General features: G+C 34.3%; 1 protein-coding gene across 4 annotated transcripts in view; it reads left to right on the top strand.

Moving 5' to 3' along the window:
• Nucleotides 1-19,986, top strand: part of ATAD2B (ATPase family AAA domain containing 2B) — a 162,355-nt gene that overhangs the window by 92,146 nt on the left and 50,223 nt on the right. For all 4 annotated transcript variants that reach the window (XR_007462447.1, XM_049652475.1, XM_049652474.1 and 1 more), the window contains 3 exons: nucleotides 4,124-4,435; nucleotides 6,760-6,895; nucleotides 14,814-15,000. Coding sequence is in view for 3 of the 4 variants with exons in the window: in XM_049652475.1 (XP_049508432.1) it covers nucleotides 4,124-4,435; nucleotides 6,760-6,895; nucleotides 14,814-15,000 (635 nt within the window). In the remaining variant the exon portion in view is untranslated. The remainder of the gene's footprint in view (nucleotides 1-4,123; nucleotides 4,436-6,759; nucleotides 6,896-14,813; nucleotides 15,001-19,986) is intronic.

Raw genomic sequence — 19,986 nt, forward strand, 5'->3', positions numbered from 1 at the left:
GCTTGACCTTTGCAAAGCCTTGTGCTGCTTTATGGGAGAGGGTGGTATTTGGTACAAAATCCAGTCTTTTCCCTTTTTGAAATTTGCCCCCTTTTATTTCCTGCTACTTTTAGGATATTATTTTATTAGAGTACGGATCAGACTGGGAAATCTTTGTGGATTCTTCTGTGAATCTGTCACAGAATATCCTTAACTGAAATAAGCAGAAGTCTTCAAATAATTTTGGAAATTCCCTAAAAGATAGGTATTTTAAAATTACTTGCCATTACCCTATTTACCATCTGAAAGATTACACTCTAGTTCCTCATCCTAAATATTAGAATCCCAGTTTCCCTTTTCATTTCCAAAGGTCACAACTTCTCATTATTCCAAGTGATTTATTTTAGCTTTAAAAGTCAGTTTCTTAAGTTTAAACATTTTTGAGACATAATTTCTTATAGGACTAAAAAATTTCTCTTGCCTTTTGGGGATGGTGGTGGCGGTGGTAGTGGTTTAGAAGAATCTGCTTTTATGGATATACACCATTTTCTTCCTGGAGAGTGACATAAAAATCCATTATAATTAAATGACTTCTGTTTTTGATTTTGACATTTATTCCATTTAAGAAGCCAGTTTCACATAAAAAAATGCAGGTCTTCAAACAGGAACAGAATAGTAATAAGTTTTAAATTCATTATGAACTTAGCATTTTCTGTATCCCAAACATGTTTTGACATGTATGGGTTAAGTCCAGTAAAATATATGCCTAACAAAAAGAGTATGTAGTCTTGATGAAAAACTGTAGAGACAACTGACCTCTTGTAGAGGTTATGGATTTGGTAACTTTTACCTTGAAATAAATTCCCAAGTACTTGGAGGTGTTTGCATGCATAATAGGTGTGATTTTTTTAAAGTAGTCCTCACATAATTTCGGTGTCCAGATCACATGCATGAATAGTAGGAGCTTAAGGTTATGGGGACCTCAAACCTAATCATATTTCTCTCTTTATTTTCACTGAGAGGGCCAAAACAATGAAAGTTTATCAGTGAGGGGTCTATCTTGTGGACCTTTGTTATGTTTGATGTTTTACTTAAACAGTAACTTCCTAAAATTTTATTATTACCCTTGTCTAGTCTATAACCTATTTAATAGCTTGTATTTTTAGTTTTTCAGACAAATTCCATTTCAGTGGCAATATTTAAGAATGCTTTTTCTTGGGGTGCCTCGCTGGCTCAGTTGTTAGCGCATGAGACTCTTGATTTTGGCTCTTAAGTTCAAGCCCCCACATTGGGCATAGAGCTTACTTTAAAAAAAAAAAGGAATGCTTTTTCCTTGGTATCTAGATATTTGTGTGTGTTCATTAGTATTAGAATTGTAATGGTAGAATTAATATGATTATGGAATTCTTATGAAAGGGATGTTGGTATTTTCTTTAACGTCAGCTTTTAACTTTCAAAAGGCTGTAGTGTGTTTTCTGTATATCTAGGATGATCATATTACCTACATCTAGTTTTCTAAATCAGGACCTTTTAGAAAGTGAAAAAATATACTGTTAATTATGATAAGACAAGAGGCCTAAACCAGGACACATGATACTAAATATAACTTTTTAGCCATGGTTTTCATGTAATTTTAATTGTTTTAGAGTCTAGTAAAGGAAGTATATTATTAATCAAGTAGTTCTCGGTGTTTTCTTTCGTATATGAGAATCACTTGTAAAGCTTTCTCAAAATATACATTTATGATATTAAACTGCCAGAGATTCTGATTCACTAGGTTTGTTGGGAATCTGGTGTTGCAGTTTCATTGTTGAGTAGCCAAGACTGAGAACCCCAGATATAAACGAATAATTCTCATTCATGGGCAAATGTAATGAAGATAAATCCATTCTTTTAGTCTATTGATTATGATAATCCAAGTGAAAATTTATTTCTTTAAATGGGATCTATTGTGAGAAACTTTTAAATTATCTTTAGTAGATTAAGAGAAAATGAACAGCGCATTACTATTATGTATGTTGCTGACATTATGTCAAACATAAATGTTATGGGCACCACTTATATAGAATACCTTCTAATGTTTTTTTTTTTTTTTTTTCTGTTTTGCATTGTTTCTGAGCTTGTTTTTTTTAAATTTAGGCTTTTGCTCTTAGAAATAGGATCATATAATATATTCTCCAGCTGTGTATACGCTTTTAAAGAAGAAAAAGAAATGTAGTTGTTTATGTTGTTTGAAGATGGTAGTTTATTTTTTACGTGTTCTGAAATGGTTTATTTGATTAATTGTTTTTAACTGAGCTGGCATTTTATTAAACTAATATAGCTACGATATATATGGCATAGGAAAATGTACCTTTTTTTCCAGGTTTATTCATTGAGAAATAGAATATAAAATGAAAGACTATTCGTAGTTTGAAGAATTATTTGGTAGATTGATTGCTGTCATGGGACAGTGTTAGTGCTTAATCTGCTTATAGTTTTCTGAATTAGATTCTTAACAGTCATACTAAATTTTCCCTTAACTGAGTAAATATTTCTTGAAGAATGCAATATTTTTCTATGTTTTTTCATAATTTTCATTGAAATTTTTATTTTTCATTAATGATTAAAGAATTTAGACATCTTCAAAAAAGATGAAAAATCTAGTAGATACAATTCCTCCACTTTTTATGATCCTATGTGGTAACGTTATAGTCTTAACTAACCAAACTATAACCCTGGAGTTACGCCTTTCTTTTTTTATTCATTCTTTCACTCAAGAAATATTTATTGGATATCTACTGAATGCTAGGCCAGGTATTATTTTCAGTATATGAGATATGTTAGTGAACGAAACTGATGAATATGCGTACACTCACAAAACTCACATTCTAGTTGGGGTAGGCAGACAATAAACATAATAGGTAAATGATACGGTGGTACATGTTACGGAAGAAAGGGAGCAAAGAGGATTTTTCTGTTATTTGTGGGACTTGATGAACAGGATTGCTCTACTAACAGTAGAGGTACATTTCATTATAGATGTGTGAGTTACTTACAGTTTGCTTTATCTGATTTTGTGCCTTAATGTTCTTTTTCTGCCAGTTAGTCTGGGGCTGTTTCTTTTCTGCTCATAGTTTTCCTAATCACCATTTTTATTTCATTATTCAAGTGTTCCACAAGGTCATTGCCTGGAATAAAAAGATAAATAAGCTCGATGCCACTCTTTGAAGAGCATAGCGTTTAGTTTTAAAACTGGTTCAAGTAGTTCCCTCTGCTGGCATAACTGATAAAAGTGACCAAATGCAAGTTTAATTGCTGATATAAAAACAACATAGCTGGTTTGAGTTTTTCTTCGTTTTTGTGGTTAAGACCTAAGAGTTTATTTGTGTTTTTGTATGTATTTGTTGCTTAAATGAGTGAAATGACTTCAAAGCCCTGGGGGCTTGATCTGTTAACTACAATAATTAGTTACATATGGGTAATGGGTAATGTAATACACTGTGTTTGTATAGACTTTAGAACTAGATTATCCATTGTTTTAAACATATATAAAAAGGAAATTAATATGGAAATTTAATGGATTCTTATTCCCTTTAATACCTTTGAAATTATGATAGATGGTGACAACTTTAAAGTATAATTTTTCAGGTAATTACATATAAATTTGTGGTTGGCACTCAAAGTTGGTAGTAGAATGACTCTGTTTTTGAGATTTCTGCATATATTCTGCTTTGTACTGCTCCCTTATATGTGTTTGCAAATTAATGATATTAGAAAAATTTACAGGTAAGTGTAATATCTTGAGGACTAAACTGATAATTGGGAATACTGATGAAAGATTGATATGAAACTTACTCTTTAAACACCTTTCCTGAAGAAAATTGTACATTATAATCAGTGTTTTTGGCACAAAGTACATGGCTTCTTATAATATCATTAGTTCATGTTTTGTTAATGAAAATATTCAGAATACTTTTATTACTGAATAATTTTATTAGGTGATTTAAATGGTCAGTTTTTGCTAACAAAATTGCCTATAATTATTGATTTAGTATTATTTCTTAATATATACATTAATAAAGATGTATATATTTGCAAACTATAGTTGGTACTGTAAGAATGAACTTATTACCTTTGTTATTCTTTTCCTTTTGTGCATTAGGCTATTGTGGAGCTGATATCAAGGCCCTGTGCACTGAAGCTGCCCTCATTGCCCTGCGGAGGCGTTATCCCCAGATCTATGCTAGCAGTCATAAACTGCAGCTAGATGTTTCCTCAATAGTGCTCAATGCCCAAGATTTTTACCATGCAATGCAGAATATTGTGCCTGCTTCTCAACGTGCTGTCATGTCTTCGGGACACGCACTATCCCCCATCATAAAGCCGCTACTGGAAAGAAGCTTCAACAACATCCTAGCAGTCTTGCAAAAAGTGTTTCCTCATGCTGAAATTAGCCAGAGTGACAAGAAAGAAGGTACTATAAATTACTTTTTCATATTGTTAAAATGAAACAAGTATAGGCATAAATAAATTCTGAGTTTCGTCATAAGGTTATTTATATGTTATTCTTTTATATTTGCCATGAATATAGAAAATGTCTCTATTTCACTCACCAGGATATATTCCAGGCCTGGCATATTGCCTAGCATATGGTAGTTGCCTAGTGAATGCTTATAAAAAGAAAGAATGAATGTTCTATTTGTTATTGCTTGGGAGATTCTAAACATAGAAGTGTTACTCTCTTTAGAAAAGTTGACTATAATAATGATGGCTTACATTTAATTAATTAATTTAAAGACTATTAAAAAATATTTTTTAATGTTTATTTATTTTTGAGAGAGGACAGACAGAGAGCTTGCAGGGGAGGGCCAGAGAGAGAGGGAGACACAGAATCCAAAATAGGCTCCAGGCTCTGAGCTGTCAGCACAGAGCCTGATGCGGGGCTCGGACTCACGAACTGTAAGATCGTAACAGCCAAAGTTGGATGCTTAACTGACTGAGCCACCCAGGTGCTCCAAGACTTTATTTTTAAATAATCTCTATACCCAACAGGGCTCGAATTTAAAACCCCCGAGATCAGGAGTCACATGTTCTACCGACTGAGCCAGCCAGCACCCCTGTATTTAATTTATTATAAAGCCCTTACATAAATTGTCACTTATTAACCCCCAGAACTGTCCAGTGGGGCAGGTACTTTTATACTGTAAAGGAGGAGACTGGAAGACTTAGGGATGTATTCACTTATTTAGGGTCATTCAGTAAGTTCCAGGGCTTACTCAAACCTAGGGCACCTAACTCCAGAACCTGTGTTCTTAACTATGTGGCTTATAATGTCCCTCTGGATTCAACTCATCAAATATATTTTGTTGTTCTTGGCAGTGCATTCTGCAGTGTGCAGTGCAAATGGAGTGTAAATCATTAGTAAGGGAGTAAATCAGAACCTGGTTGTATAAGGTCTTGAATTCTAGCCTCAAGATTGGACCTGAGATACAAATAGGAAGTTACCTTTGAAAATTCATTAAGGGGCGCCTGGGTGGCTTAGTCGATTGAGCATCTGACTCTTGGTTTCAGCTCAGGTCATGATCTCAAGGTTTTGTGGGTTTGTGCCCTGCATTGGGCTCTGTGCTGGCAGCAAAAGCCTGCTTGGCATCCTCTCTCTCTCTCTCCCTCTGTCTGCCCCTCCCAACTCACTCTGTCTCTTTCTCTTTCAAAATAAACAAACATAAAAAAAAAACAAGTCATTCATTTACAGGGAAACTTTAGGTTCATATACTAACCAAAGTAAGGCCTGTGAACTTTGAAGAGAAAGCAATATGCTTTTTAAAAAAATTTTTTTAATGTCTGTTTATTTTGAGAGAGACAGAGCAAGTGCAAGGAACGGTGGGGCGGGGGTGGGGGGCTGGGGTGGGGGGTGGGTGGGGTGGTGCTGGCAGAGAGAATCCCAAGCAGCCTGCATGCTGTCAGTGCAGAGCCCAATGCAGGACTCTGTCTCACAAACTCTGAGATCATGGCCTGAGCCAATATGAAGAGTTGGATGCTTAACCAGCTGAGCCACCCAGATGTCCCCAAAGTAATAAGTTTTAATTATCTTAATTTTCCCAGTTTTTAGTACCTTATTTGGCAGGTAGTCTGCACCAGAAAATTGTTCAATTAATTATACTAACATAAAAAATATTATATATAGTAAAATCATCAACATTCAACCATTTTGCTGTCTTTATAATTTATATTTTTCAAAAACTATATTTTTCAAGGATAGATTCTCATGAAATATCACATGAATTACTTGATTTCTTAAGTTTGTCAAATAGGAGGTTAAATATTTTATTATGTATGAACTAGGTACTCTGCTGCGAATTGAACATTTCTTTTCTCTGATTTTCATAACTGAAGATATGTATCTTTCTCCCAATTTTTTTTAAGTTTATTTATTTGAGAGAGCTCATGGGTGTGTGTGCAGGTATGCACAAGCAGTCAAGGGCAGAGAGAAAGAGAGAGGGAGAGAAAGAATCCCAAGCACGTTCTGCACCATCAGCTCTGAGCCCGAGGCAGGGCTTGATCCCAGGAACTGGGAGATGATGACCTGAGCTGAAATTGAGAGTCGGATGCTTAACCTACTGAGCCAAATTATTAAAAAAGACTGCAGTTTGTCAATTTGCTTGGTTGATTTGTATTTGATAGGTAACTTGTTAATGGTACATGATTTTTAAACCTGTTGTCCTTAGCTTTGGAGGGGCACTAATATTAAATGACTTTGTAAGTCTCATAATCTTTGGATTTTTTTTTTTTTTGGAATAGATATAGAAACTCTGATTTTAGATGATAGTGAAGATGAGAATGCTTTATCAATTTTTGAGACCAGTTGTCACTCAGGATCACCAAAGAAACAGTCATCAGCTGCTGCTATACATAAACCCTACCTTCATTTTACAATGTAAGTAACATACCAATTTTTTAAAAATTTAGAGTAATATTTACCACTTTATGGTTAGAATTATGGTATATTATTACTTATGGTTGTAACTTTGAAGACTTTGTTTTTTTTCTGTCATTTGGATATAATTCAGGAACATTTTTACTGTGTATGCTTTTTTTCTGTGGTAATAAAGTGGTGTATTGGTCAACTAAAGATGATTTTTTCTAAGCTGATTGTGTGATTTCTTCCTTTCTCTTTCTTTTTCTTTCTTTTTCCCCTCTTTCCTTTTTTCATTCTTTCTTGCTCTTCCCTCCCTTTCTTTCTCTTTCTCTCTCCTCTTTTCCTTTTCCTTTTCCCTTTCCTTTTCCCTTTCCTTTCCTTTCCTTTCCCTTCCCTTTCCCTTTTCCCTCCACTCCCCTCCCCTTTTTTCTTTTCCTTCCTTCCTTCCTTTCCTTTCCCTTCCTTCCTTCCTTCCTTCCTTCCTTCCTTCCTTCCTTCCTTCCTTCCCAGAGTGGAAGGAATGTCCCCGATTTTATGTCTTTTATTTTGAACTAAAATGCTCACAAATGAAATATTAACCGTGATCTGGAATATTTTAATTTGTAGTGTGAGATGATAATTTAGGGATTCTAAGAGTACTAAAGAGATTCTGAATTAGAAATCTCTTAGTAAACAGATAAACAGATAACTTTCTGGTTCTTCAAAACTTCATTAGTTTACACTTCTCTGATTTAGATTTTATGGGTTTTCTATTTACATTTACCTTTATCCGTGTTAAAGCAGCTTTCATTATGCACTTTTTATTGGGTAAACAATTTTAATGCTAATGTAATTTTTTAAAATTTAAATTCAAGTTAGTTAACATATAGTGTAATAATGGTTTCAGGAGTAGTGCTAATGTAATTTTAAATTAAGAGACCAAATAGTTTTCAAATAGTAGCAGCTTCATTTACATAATTAGCATGAATGTTATAGGATCATAATGTTTCTGCCAGGCAGGTCTATAATAGCACTTTTATTAGAAAAGGCTAGATTGATTATACTTTTAAGTAATTTTTTCAAATCTATTCTGAACAGATTTAAATCTTCCAACTTGAAGTTTCTCTTATGTAGATTACAGTAAAATGTTAATTTGATTATTTGCATTGATAACTTTCTTTTTATTTTTTAAAATGAGACTAAGTTATTTTCATTTACTCTTTTTTCTTTTGTTCTTTAGCAGCAAGCTCTTTTATTAGTAACTTTTCTTCTGTTCTGGATCTTTATGTCCTTAGGGACATTTTTGGGGGGACTTTTTCAGTAATTTCTCAAATCTGTTTTATTGATGGCTAAGGGAAAACCAAACAATCATTTTTTTTTTCTATTACCTGGCTACCCTATATGCATGTGTATGAGTGTGTGATTTGTTTTGACAGTTTTACCTGTTTGTATTTGAAATATATGATAGGAGCTAGGAAACTATCAAGACTTGTTTCAATTTTATGAGATAGTTCTGTTGTTAGTAAAGTAATATAGAAATAGATTTTGATATTAGAAAACTTCATGTGCAGTTTTGAGGTTGACTTTTTATTAACATTCTCTGTCATTGATTTAATGCGTATCACTGGTATGGCTTTTTTAATTTGGTTTAAACCTTTTTGAAGGAATTGGCTGAATTTTAGCTTCTTTAGGTAAACTTTTCTAGTTCATGATATGATCTTTATTTAGTAGGAAGCCAGCTGTATCCTAGAAATAAGCTTGTTTTGTTTTAGATGTTTTGATAAATTCCATCCATTTATTTCTTTACTCACCTAGCCATTCTGCCAGTTTTTGTGTGTTTATGCCAGGCACCGTACTAGGTGCTGAAAACATATTCATGCTTATGAATAAGATACAAAGTAGGTCTTACTCTGGAGAAGTTCTTGTTATTGAAGGTGACAGACGTTGTGATATGGCTGAAGTGATGTGTTAGAAGAACTAGAAGTTTCCATTGGGAAGTTCAGGTAGGCTTGACAGAAGAAATGGTGATATTTGCTGTCTTTCTGAGTATAAAGGGTTAGGAGTTCGTATCTGATGTTCATTACAAACTAAACATGTGGTAGGTATATAAAGCTTGAGGCTTTATATGTAGCAATACAAATAGGCCTCTCAGCAATCATATAGCATTTGTGGTATCATTGTTTTATAGATTAGGAAACTGAACCACAATGAAAAATAAGTAAATCACCCATGATTAAGCCGATAGTAGGTAGCAGAGCGAGACTCTGTACTGTTTGTTTCCTAGGATCCTATTTTTTTCTATTACTGTATGTGATTTCTAAATTGATTTCTGAGCTTAATAGGTAGGTAGGGAATTGTATTGCTTTTTTGGGTAGGTTGGACAATACAATTTTCACACTTTCCAAGAAGCATATACTTTAGAATATAAGCTTTTGGTAAGGGCTGTACATTTTTGTTGTTGTTGGTTTGGTTTGGCCTTCTGTCTGAATGCTTGTTAGCATGCCAGGTCAATACAGAAAAAGTGCTAGACAAGTAGAAAGCATGATTTTAACACTGGTCTCCAGTAACACTAGCTTGGGCATTGCTGGTGGGTTTCTGTTTCCGGGAATAGTTTCCTAAAACAATGTTGAAACCTTTATTTAGATTAAAAAAAAATGTTCTTTAACATTTATTGATTTTTGAGAGACAGAGCACAAGCAAGGGAAGGGAAGAGAGAGAGGGAGACAAAGAATCAGAAGCAGGCTCCAGGCTCTGAGCTGTCAGCACTGAGCCCAACGCGAGGCTCGAACCCACAAACCGTAAGATTATGACCTGAGCTAAAGTCAGATGTTTAACCAACTGAGTCACCCAGGTGCCCCAAACCTTTGTTTAAATTTAAGGTGAAATAGAAGTCAAGATGTTTAAGGTCTATCAATCTGACAGAAAACCCTTATGATGGAAATAAGTTTTCTTTCTTACTGTATATTACCTGCCATAAGGGGATTAGAAACAGATTTCTGAGGTTTTCTAAATGAAAATAGCTTTGTTTTTTCTGATTAGAAAGATGATATACTCTGTAGAAAAATTCAAGTAATAAAGAAGAGCTTAAAGAAGAAAGTAAAAATTAAAGCCCAAGCAGTTGAAGGTAATTTTTGTTAAAGTTTTGGCGACCACACTTCCATATTCTCTCTATGCATATAGATAGACCTACATATTTTTTTTATATAAATTAAAATCCTCCTGTAAGTCTCTTAACATAACTTGCTTTTTTATCCACTATGTTGGGAACATTATTTCATGCTAGTATATGTTTAATGTCATTCTTTTAATATTTTATATTTTGGGTGTTCTGTAATTTTTATAATCTTATTGATAAATATTGAAATTTCCGATTTTCTTCTTTTATGATAGATATGTGGATCTGGATAGGCATCTTTCTCAGTATACATTTTTAGTACTATCTGGTTGATGGTTTAGGGTAAATTTTAAAAACAGTGATTGTTCTATCAAGCGTATATACATTTAAAAACTTGATACAGGTTGTTAAATTGACTTTCAGAAAGGTTGTACCAATTTACATTTTTATCACTGATGTAGGAGAGTGTTATTTTTCCTATAACCTTGTTATTTCTGAACACTGTTTGCCTTTTAAAATTTTTGCCAACCAGGTAGATGAAAATAATATCTTCTTGCTTGTTTGAATTGTTCATTTGTTCTTCCATATTTGCTCAGATACATTATCAAAGTGTCCATCATGTGCCATATGTTGTCTAGGTACTTGGAATATGTCTGTGAACAAAATGGACAAAGATCCCTGCCCTTATTGAACTTACATGTTAGATGGAGTGTATCTAATAAGTATCTATGAAACAATAAGTGTAATATATTAAATATTAGAAGATGTATACTATGAAAAAAATTTAGAGAATGCTTAAGAGGTAGGGGGTCCTTGGGAGTAGAATGAGTTGCGGAATATCCTTTGTAAACATTTCAGCATATACGTGACATAATTGCCAAGTTTAATTTTGGAAAATTTTGCTTTTTTCCATTACCACGAGCCAGTTTTCCCAACATCTTCTCACTAATGGTATTAAAATTTATTTTTAGTATATCAATCTAACATTTTCCTCATAAAAGATGTTTTTTTCATTATTTTCAAAATTTTTTCATCTGTTAGTAACTACCAAATATTTCTTTAAAAAAAATTTTTTTTTAATCTTTATTTATTTTTGACAGAGAGAGACAGAGCATGAGCGGGGGAGGGGCAGAGAAAGAGGGAGACAGAATCCGAACGAAGCAGGTTCCAGGCTCTGAGCTGTCAGCACAGAGCCCGATGCGGGGCTCGAACTCATAGACTGCGAGATCATGACCTGAGCCGAAGTCAAACACTCAACCAACTGAGCCACCCAGGCGCCCCCAGATATTTCTTTTTTTTAATGTTTATTTATTTTGAGAGAGAGAGAGAGTGCACACACGCACACACAAGTGGGAGAGGGACAGAGAGAGAGAGAGAGAGGGAGAAAGAATCCCAAGCAGGTTCTGTACTGCCAGCGTAGAGCCTGACGCGGGGCTGGATCTCACCATTTGTGAGCCCATGACCTGAGCTGAAATTAGGAGTTAGGTGCTTAACTGACTTAGCCACCCAGGAGCCCAACTACCAAGTCTTTCTTAAGCCAACATTGGTCTTGAGCTTTAGACCATCTCTAGCTGTCTCTCACCCTTTGTGTGCCACAGATCTTTCATTATGTACTGGACTGGGTCTCCCCTTCTCTTCCAGTGGGTATCAGAGCTCCCATGGACCCAAGGTGATGTTGCAACTAGAAATGGTCATCTTCCTCAACTCCTTCCTCTTTCTTTACTCTGTACCTAGTCAATGTCCAGGTCCTGTAATTAAGTCTCATCTCAGGCTGTTCCTTCTCACCTCTTCTGACACTGTTCTTGTCTAGACTGTCATTACTATCTTATGCCTGGGTTGATACTGTAGACTCCTAACTGGTCATCTTTCCTCCTGTTTTGCCCTCATTCATTTCCTATCCTGGCATAGTGATAATAGAATTTTCTTCTAAAACATGTATATGATTGTATCACTTCCCCTGGTTAAGTATCTTAATGCTTCCTCATGGTCTTCAATGTGTGTCCCAAACTTTTAACATGGCTTACAAAACCCTTTGTAGGTTTTCATGGTCTGATTCTCCTTTCCCCTAACCACAGAACCTTTATACATACATGGCTTTAAAACCTTAAAAGAAGCTAGTTGTATGAACTATTACTCCAAAGGGCCAGGAGCCTTTGGTCCTTTGCACATCCTATTTTTGTTTCTTGGAATTGTCCTTTCTGCCTCCGTCCTGTTGGGTTTGTGCTTTTGTAACACTGTCCAGGAAAGACTTTGTTGAGTCTGTAATTGTGGTCTGCCATAGCATTCTGTACTTAAACAGTGCTGCTTGTTAATCACACTGAATTCTTTTAGTTTGTAGATTTCCTTTTTCTACTTCATACCATTCAAGTGTGAGCTCTATGATAACTGGTATTGTTAGATACCCAGGGTGAGGGACTTAGCATAGGAACCATTCTCCAATTATTAAATGAATGAACATTTTAAGAAATGTTATCTGTTTCTATTTTCTTTTTGAATTGTCTGTGTCCTCTGCTCATGAAGCTGTTTTTTGTTGTTGTTGTTGTTGTTAAAACACTTTGAACATAAGCTCTTTATACATTAAGAACCATTCCTGTTAATGGCAGATTGTTTGTCTCATTTGATTGTTTGCCATTTGATTCAGATTGTAATTTTTGAGTTACAAAAGTTTGTAGATTATGAATTAAAAAATACATAATCTTGTGTTTTTTCTTTGTTAGAATTAATTTTGTTCTGTGAAATGAGGGTCTGAATCTTCCCTATTTAAAAAAATTAAAAAAAATTTTTTTAAATGTTTTATTTATTTTTGAGAGACAGAGTGTGAGTTGGGGAGGGGCAGAGAGAGAGGGAGACACAGAATCTAAAGCTGGCTCCAGACTCTGAGCTGTCAGAAAGAGCCAGATTTGGGGCTTGAACCGTTGAACCATGAGATCATGGACCTGAGCTGAAGTTGGATGCTTAACTGACTAAGCCACTCAGGCGCCCCTCTTCTCTATTTTAAAATAACATTTATTTTATAATCTCCCTTCCGTTTATTTTTTATGCTTATTATCTTGTATGAAATTCTTTGAACTATGATGATTTGTTTCCTGGCTGCCTATTCTATTGATCTGTTTCTTTTCTTTGGTGTATTCTACATTGTATTCTATTATTCTGTTCTGTAATACTTTTTTTTTTTAAGTTTATTTAAGAGAGGCAGAGTAGGGGAGGGGCAGACAGAGAGGGAGAGAGAGAATCCCAGGTAGGCTCTGTACCATCAGCGTGCAGCCCAATGTGGGGCTTGTACTAATGAACTGTGAGATCATGACCTGAGCTAAAACCAAAAGTCGGACACTTAACTGACTAAGCCACCCAGGTGCTCTTGCAATAGATTTTTTTTAATGTTTTTAAATTTATTTTGAGAGAGAGAGTGCGAGCAAGTGAGGGAGGGGCAGAGAAAGGAAGAGAGAGAATCCCAAGCAGGCTCCATGCTTAGTGTGGAGCCCAACGTGGGGCTTGATCCCATGAACCTGTGAGATCGTTACCTGAGCCGAAATTAAGAGTCGGATGCTTAATTGACTGAGCCACACAGGCGCCCCTGTAATATATTACAATATAGAGTAGTGTACGTGTTAGCATGGTGGTTCAGCTTGGCAATTATATGGACCTGAATGAGATTTGAACTCTTTGACCACCCATTTGTAACAGTCTCATACCTAACTTCTCTGAGTCTTGGTTTCTTCATCTGTTTAATAAGAAGAAACTATGTGTTTCATAGAATTGCTAAGAAAACTAAAACTATGTGAGGTACTTATTATTGAAACAGGTTTAACTGTTCTAAAATTGGGTCTAGCACACTTTACCAAATAGCATGGAGCCTGCTTGGGATTCTCTCTCCCCCTTTCTCGCTTGCTCTTATTATCTCTCTCTCAAAATAAGTAAATAAACATTAAAAAAAGAAAGGATCTTCTTTCCTTCTTTATTTTGGTTATTGATGGTGTTATTATGTTTTGATTTTTCTGTTTCTGTTTTCTGACTTGTTACTTTTCGTAGATTCTGACAGTTATTAATTAGTTGATTCTCTTGGATTTTTTTAGTGCATAATCATATCCTTTACAAGTAACAGTGTTTTCCTGATTTCTTTCTATTCCAGTTTTTATTTGCTTTATTCTTACTGCATTGCTTAAAATTTCCTATGTTATCTATAATGATAGATAAACTTGTTTCATTCATCATTTTAATGGGGTTGTGGAATCTTGAGAGTGTAAGTTCAGCTTGGTTTAATACATTTTCCTAAATTTGCTTTCTGTATTGTAGGTCTTTAGACGTCATGTATTAGGGTGTGGACATTTAGTTTGTATTGGCCCCAAACCAAAATTTGCTGCCACTGAAAAAGTCCTACATTTATTTTCTATCTTAAAAATTGTGGTAAAATATACATTAAATTTACCATTTTAACCATTAAAAAAAAAGTCCTACATTTTGGGTAATCTTCAGATATACCTACATCTTTGTCGAAATGGGATTCTTAACATTTGATTTTGAATAATTAATAGCTATGTCTCCTTAGTGTCTGAAGTGTTTTCCAAGTAATATGTATGGTATGATAGAATGAATACCCAGGTATTATTACTTTGTTTTAGAATGAGTTTTTATACTTTTACATCATGGTTATTAAAATTGTCAGGGAGATCAACATTTTAAAATGCTAATTAATGAAAAAATGATTCACTGTACTTGAAGTAAAAGAGAAAATTCTATTAATTTGGAGTTACATATTTAGTGTAAATATTTTACCTAATACTTCATACTGATCTTCAGAGTGTATCGTTTTGAAATAATTATCATGTCTTATATGTATTCCAGGTCACCATATCATCAGCCAACCTCTTACAGGCCAAGATTATTGCTGTCTGGAGAAAGAGGCTCAGGTCAAACTTCTCACCTTGCTCCAGCACTTTTGCACACTCTAGAAAAATTCTCTGTGCACAGACTAGATCTCCCAGCACTTTATTCAGTTAGTGCCAAAACACCTGAAGAATCATGTGCACAGGTAGGTTTGTACCGTATCAGAGTACTTCCAACTTTCTTAATTGTTTATATCTCTGTATCTCAGTAGTGTTTATAAAGTCTTTTCAAAGAACAGTAATGCGAATATTAACTCTTTGTTGGTTACTCATTAGCATTCTAATATTAAGGCCAGGGATCCTTTTGATGTATAACATGTTTAAAAGTGAGCTTATTGTTTTCCCCATATTTCATTCTTTTCAGAAATTTTAATATCCTGTTTCTTATATTAAAGTTTTATTAAACGTTATAGAAAGGAAGCTTCTTTTGCCTTCTTCTGACCCTCTTTTCAACACTGTGGTTTCAGAGTCTTTCCAGATTTCAGTGTGTACTTAGAGCCTTACTGTATGTAGTTGGGGAAAATTAACACAAAAATGATAGCAATTTAAAAATTATATATATTTCTATCAGTAGTCAAGTGTGTGTGATATTTGACTTTTAACTACTTTGTGCCGGTTTGTGAAGTGCAGAGTTCTACTGGGGTGTTCGTATAACTATGAATTTATTATAAGTGTATCATGTTGGAACAAGTTAGGGCAATGCCACTTTCAACTCTGATATTTAGCCTACTTTTAGAGATTACATGACCAGAGTAGTAACACTTAAGAGCATTGTGCATAATTATGTTGTGTTTTTGAGTACATTTTATAACTATTTAATACATACACATATACTACCTAATTGAAAACCATTCTGTATCTTGTAGAAAGAAAACATATATATATATATATATATATATATATATATATATATATATATGTATATATTTCATGGTCCACAGCATTGATTTCGTTTCTCTTTTACTTACAGTTGTCTGAGTATCAGCATCCTAGCATCATTCACTACTTAGAAAACTCTATTTAAAAGTTTTTTTCACCCCAAAACCCATGGCTTAAATAAAAACTATATACAAATAATTTGCTACAAATTTTGTACATTTAACTCATCCTGGCTGGGAGTGTTTTCCAATAATGTTGATTTATATGTTTGTTCATATTTTTCCTTTTTAGTGAGACAAAATTATTGCAGTTTGTATGCAAGTTAAGAGAATTGCCCAGTACCATTAAAAATAAATCCAGCGGAGAGAGGATCTAAACAGACACTAAGTGTGGAAGGAGAAATTGAGTATCAAAAAGTACTAAATCCAGATAGTTTCATGGGTGAATTCTTTTAATCCTAAAGGATAAGATCATTTTGATGCTAAACTGAAATACAGAGGAAAACAGAGTAATTTCACTTAGGCAATGGTGATAAAGTAAATATTACAAATGGATTCTAGTAGCACATCAGAAGTGTAATATGCCATTATTAAGGCATGCAAAATTGATTCAGTTAGACATTGAGAGATAAAAATATTGGAACAGACATTGAAGTTATAAATATTTGCCTGTGATATGATTGTATATTTGGAGACTTTTTAGGACTTACTGAAAAATTATTAGGGACAATAAGAGAATTCTGCAAGGTGGACACCTTTCAAAGTTAATATTATAAAATAAGTAGTTTTCTTTTATACACCCAGTAACAAGTTAGAAATATAATGGAAAAAATGGTCCTAATTAAAATAGCAACTAATTTTACCTAGAAATTAAATAATTAATTTGCAGTGTCTAAAAGAAGAAAAAACAAAAAAAAAACACACCTTGTTTTTAATTACTATAGTTCAAAGTATGGATTCAAGTCAAATTGCAAATTGATTAAAATATTAGCTACTTGGCTTATTGGTTGTGGCCTTGGACAAATTGCTTAACTTCTTTGAGACTCAATTTTCTTACCTATGAAACAAAGGTAATGATACTGCATAAGGTGGTTGTGACTACTAAAATCAGTTCATCCAATAGGTTTGGTATATAGTAAGTACCCTGTAGCTCTTAACTGTCATTATATTTATCACTGCTACTGCAGCTTCCTTACATAGCTGAGGGCTGGTAAGACTCAAAATTGGAAAGCTGTGAGTTCTTTTCTAAATTAATGTATAAATTAAGTTCAGGCTCAAGTATAATATTCCCAAAATTTAAGAGGAAAAGTTAAAAAAAAAAAAAGTGCTTTGCGTTTCTTCTAAAATGAATTCTTCAGAAAATGAATATGAGCATAGCAAGGAGAGTTCTGGAGGAAAAAGTATAATGAAAGGAGCTCTACCAGATTTTTAAAGGTGTTACAGAATGTAGTAATAAAGAATATGTAACGGTGCAAGAATGGACAGACAAAGTAATAGAAGAGAGAATTAACCCTTAGGCCTACATAGAATGAGAATTTAGTATCTGATGATGATTAGCATATGATGATGGTAAATGATGATGATGATAACGATGACATTTGATATCATACAGTAGATGGATTATTTAATAAATGGTCTTAGAAAACTGACTCAATGAGGGGAAAAAGAAAAAAACAAAACTGAGTTTCTACTTTTTATTGTAGCCCCAACATAAATTCTACATTGTTAATGGAAGTGTAAAAGGGGAATTCACAAGGTCAATATGTTTATTATCTTGAGTATGAGAAAGTAGTCTCTAAGCAGTGAACACAGCCAGAAAACATAAAGATATGAACAAATTTGACTTTATAAAAGTTTTAATTATACATGGCAGAAATAATTGTTTTTGTAAAATTAATAGACACAACCTGGCGAAAAAGTGTGTGTGTAACACACATGTTCAGGATAAGTTTCTGAAATATACAAAAATATGTTAAAATCAGTAAGAAGCAAGAATGACACCCTAATATAAAAATTGGCGAAATAGCATGCCATTTATAGGAAGAAAACAATAGAAAAAGCAACCAATAGAAGTTTGAAAAGATTCTTAGCCTTACAGCTGAAGAAAATGCAAATTAAAGCAACATGAATTTAAAAAAATTAAAAAGAAAAGAAAAGAAGGAGCGCCTGGGTGGCTCAGTCGGTTGAGCGTCCGACTTTGGCTCAGGTCATAATCTCACAGTCTGTGAGTTTGAGCCCCACGTCGGGCTCTGTGCTGACAGATCGGAGCCTGGAGCCTGCTTTGGATTCTGTGTCTCCCTCTCTGCCCCTCCCCTGCTCATGCTCTGTTTCTTTCTGTCTCAAAAAGAAATAAAAACATATAAAAAAATTAAAAAAAAAAGGCAACACGATACTATTTTGAAGCAACTGTCTGGTTTGTAAAAATAAAAAGCTTGATGATGCCTGATGATTTTAGAGTCATTGACACCATTTAAGAAAATTTTAAGAACATATTCCTTTTGTTCCAGGAATTTTACATTAAGGAATTTTTCCTAAAGATGTATTAGATCTAATAGTCACTGCTGAATGTACAAGGACATTTATCACAGCATTGTATGGAATTCCCAAACTAAATAAGACCAACAAGCTAAGTGTCCTTTAATGATGGATGGGCTGTGATAAATTATGGTATATCCTTACATATTATGAGGTCATTAACAAGAATGAGGTAAATTTACATAAGGCTGATATGGAGAGATGAAGGAGATATTTGTGAAAAAGCAAGTCATAAATTGGTCTATTAAAATAGAATCTTTGTGTAAAAAACCTTAAAAATGTATATTCATGCTTTTATATATAAATCGTGTGCAAGAATATCCTAAAAAACTGTTAATAATCATTGCTTTGGCTTTGGGGAAGGAATTTAGAGAATTGGGAAATGAATAAAACTTTTTCATTTTAGGTTACACTCTGCTGTACAGTTTAGGTTTCTTTTTTTGACATGTGTATTTGACAGTATGGAGCAAACTGAAGAAAATCACTCTGAAAGAGGAACATTTTCAAAGTGAGACGGTATTCTGTGTATAGCTGTTCTTTATGGCTAATACATGTATATACATGTTCATAAATCCATTATTGAGTATTAGGTGAGGAGATACTTAGGATCCATTGTAGTAAATCATATGTTGGTATTACTGAGATCCTAGGATATTTTTTTTTGTATTCTACTGGGCATCATTGGGCCAAATTTGAATTCTAACTGTATACTTTTTGGTCTCTTACTCAGTTCCTGGCTTTTACTTTTTTGTTGTGTTCTTGGAGAGGGTGGAGAGAGATGTCCCTTGGCAGTGTAAAGGAAGAAAAACTTAACATTTATTGTTTTGGTTGTATTACACTGCATTTAGTACATCAAGAAGTCTTCTGTTCCTTGCTTTTGCCTACAAGATTGTGGGTTAGAAGTAATGCTTATTCTTGAGTGACCACACCTGGGTGTCTAGTCTGCTCAGGACTGAGTCAGAATTTTGTAGCTATGGTAGCTGAAGCTCGGGCTTCTGAACATTGGCCAGAGACCAGATAAACTGTCTTGATTAATCCCTGATTATTTGTATCTTAAGTGCATTTTTAAAGTTATTTTAAATCGTAAATATATTACTGTCGCTCCCCCAGATTTATTTATTAAATGTTTATTTTTTATTAATTTTTTTTTTAAATTTATTCATCTTTTGAGAGATAGAGACAGTACGAGTGGGGGAAGGATCAAGAGAGAGGGAGCCACAGAATCCAAAGCAAGCTCCAGGCTCTCATCTGTCAGCACGGAGCCCAACGCAGGGCTTGAACTCAGGAACAGTGAGATCTTGACCTGAGCTAAAGTTGGATACTTAACTGACTGAGCCACCCAGGCGCCCCAAATGTTTATTTTTATTTAAGAGGAAGAGAGAAAGAGAGAGAGCGAGGGAGCAAGGGAGGGGGGAGAGAGCAAGAAGGACAAGGATCCAAAGCAGGATTCTGTGCTGACAGCAGAGAGCCCGACGTAGGGCTCAAACCTACAAACCCATGAGATCATGACCTGAGCTGAAATTGGATGCTTAACCAACTGGGCCACCCAGGTGCCCCCTAAAAGATTATTTAAAAGGAGACTATTATGTAATAAAACTGAGGAATTTTTTCTTTCCTTTGTCTATTTTAAGTTTATTTATTTATTTTGAGAGAGAGAGTGAGAGCAAGCATGTGCACGAGTTGGGGAGGGGCAGAAAGAGGGGGCAGAGAAAATCCCAA

The sequence above is a fragment of the Panthera uncia genome (assembly GCF_023721935.1).
Source record: "Panthera uncia isolate 11264 chromosome A3 unlocalized genomic scaffold, Puncia_PCG_1.0 HiC_scaffold_12, whole genome shotgun sequence".
NCBI classification, from domain to species: domain Eukaryota; kingdom Metazoa; phylum Chordata; class Mammalia; order Carnivora; family Felidae; genus Panthera; species Panthera uncia.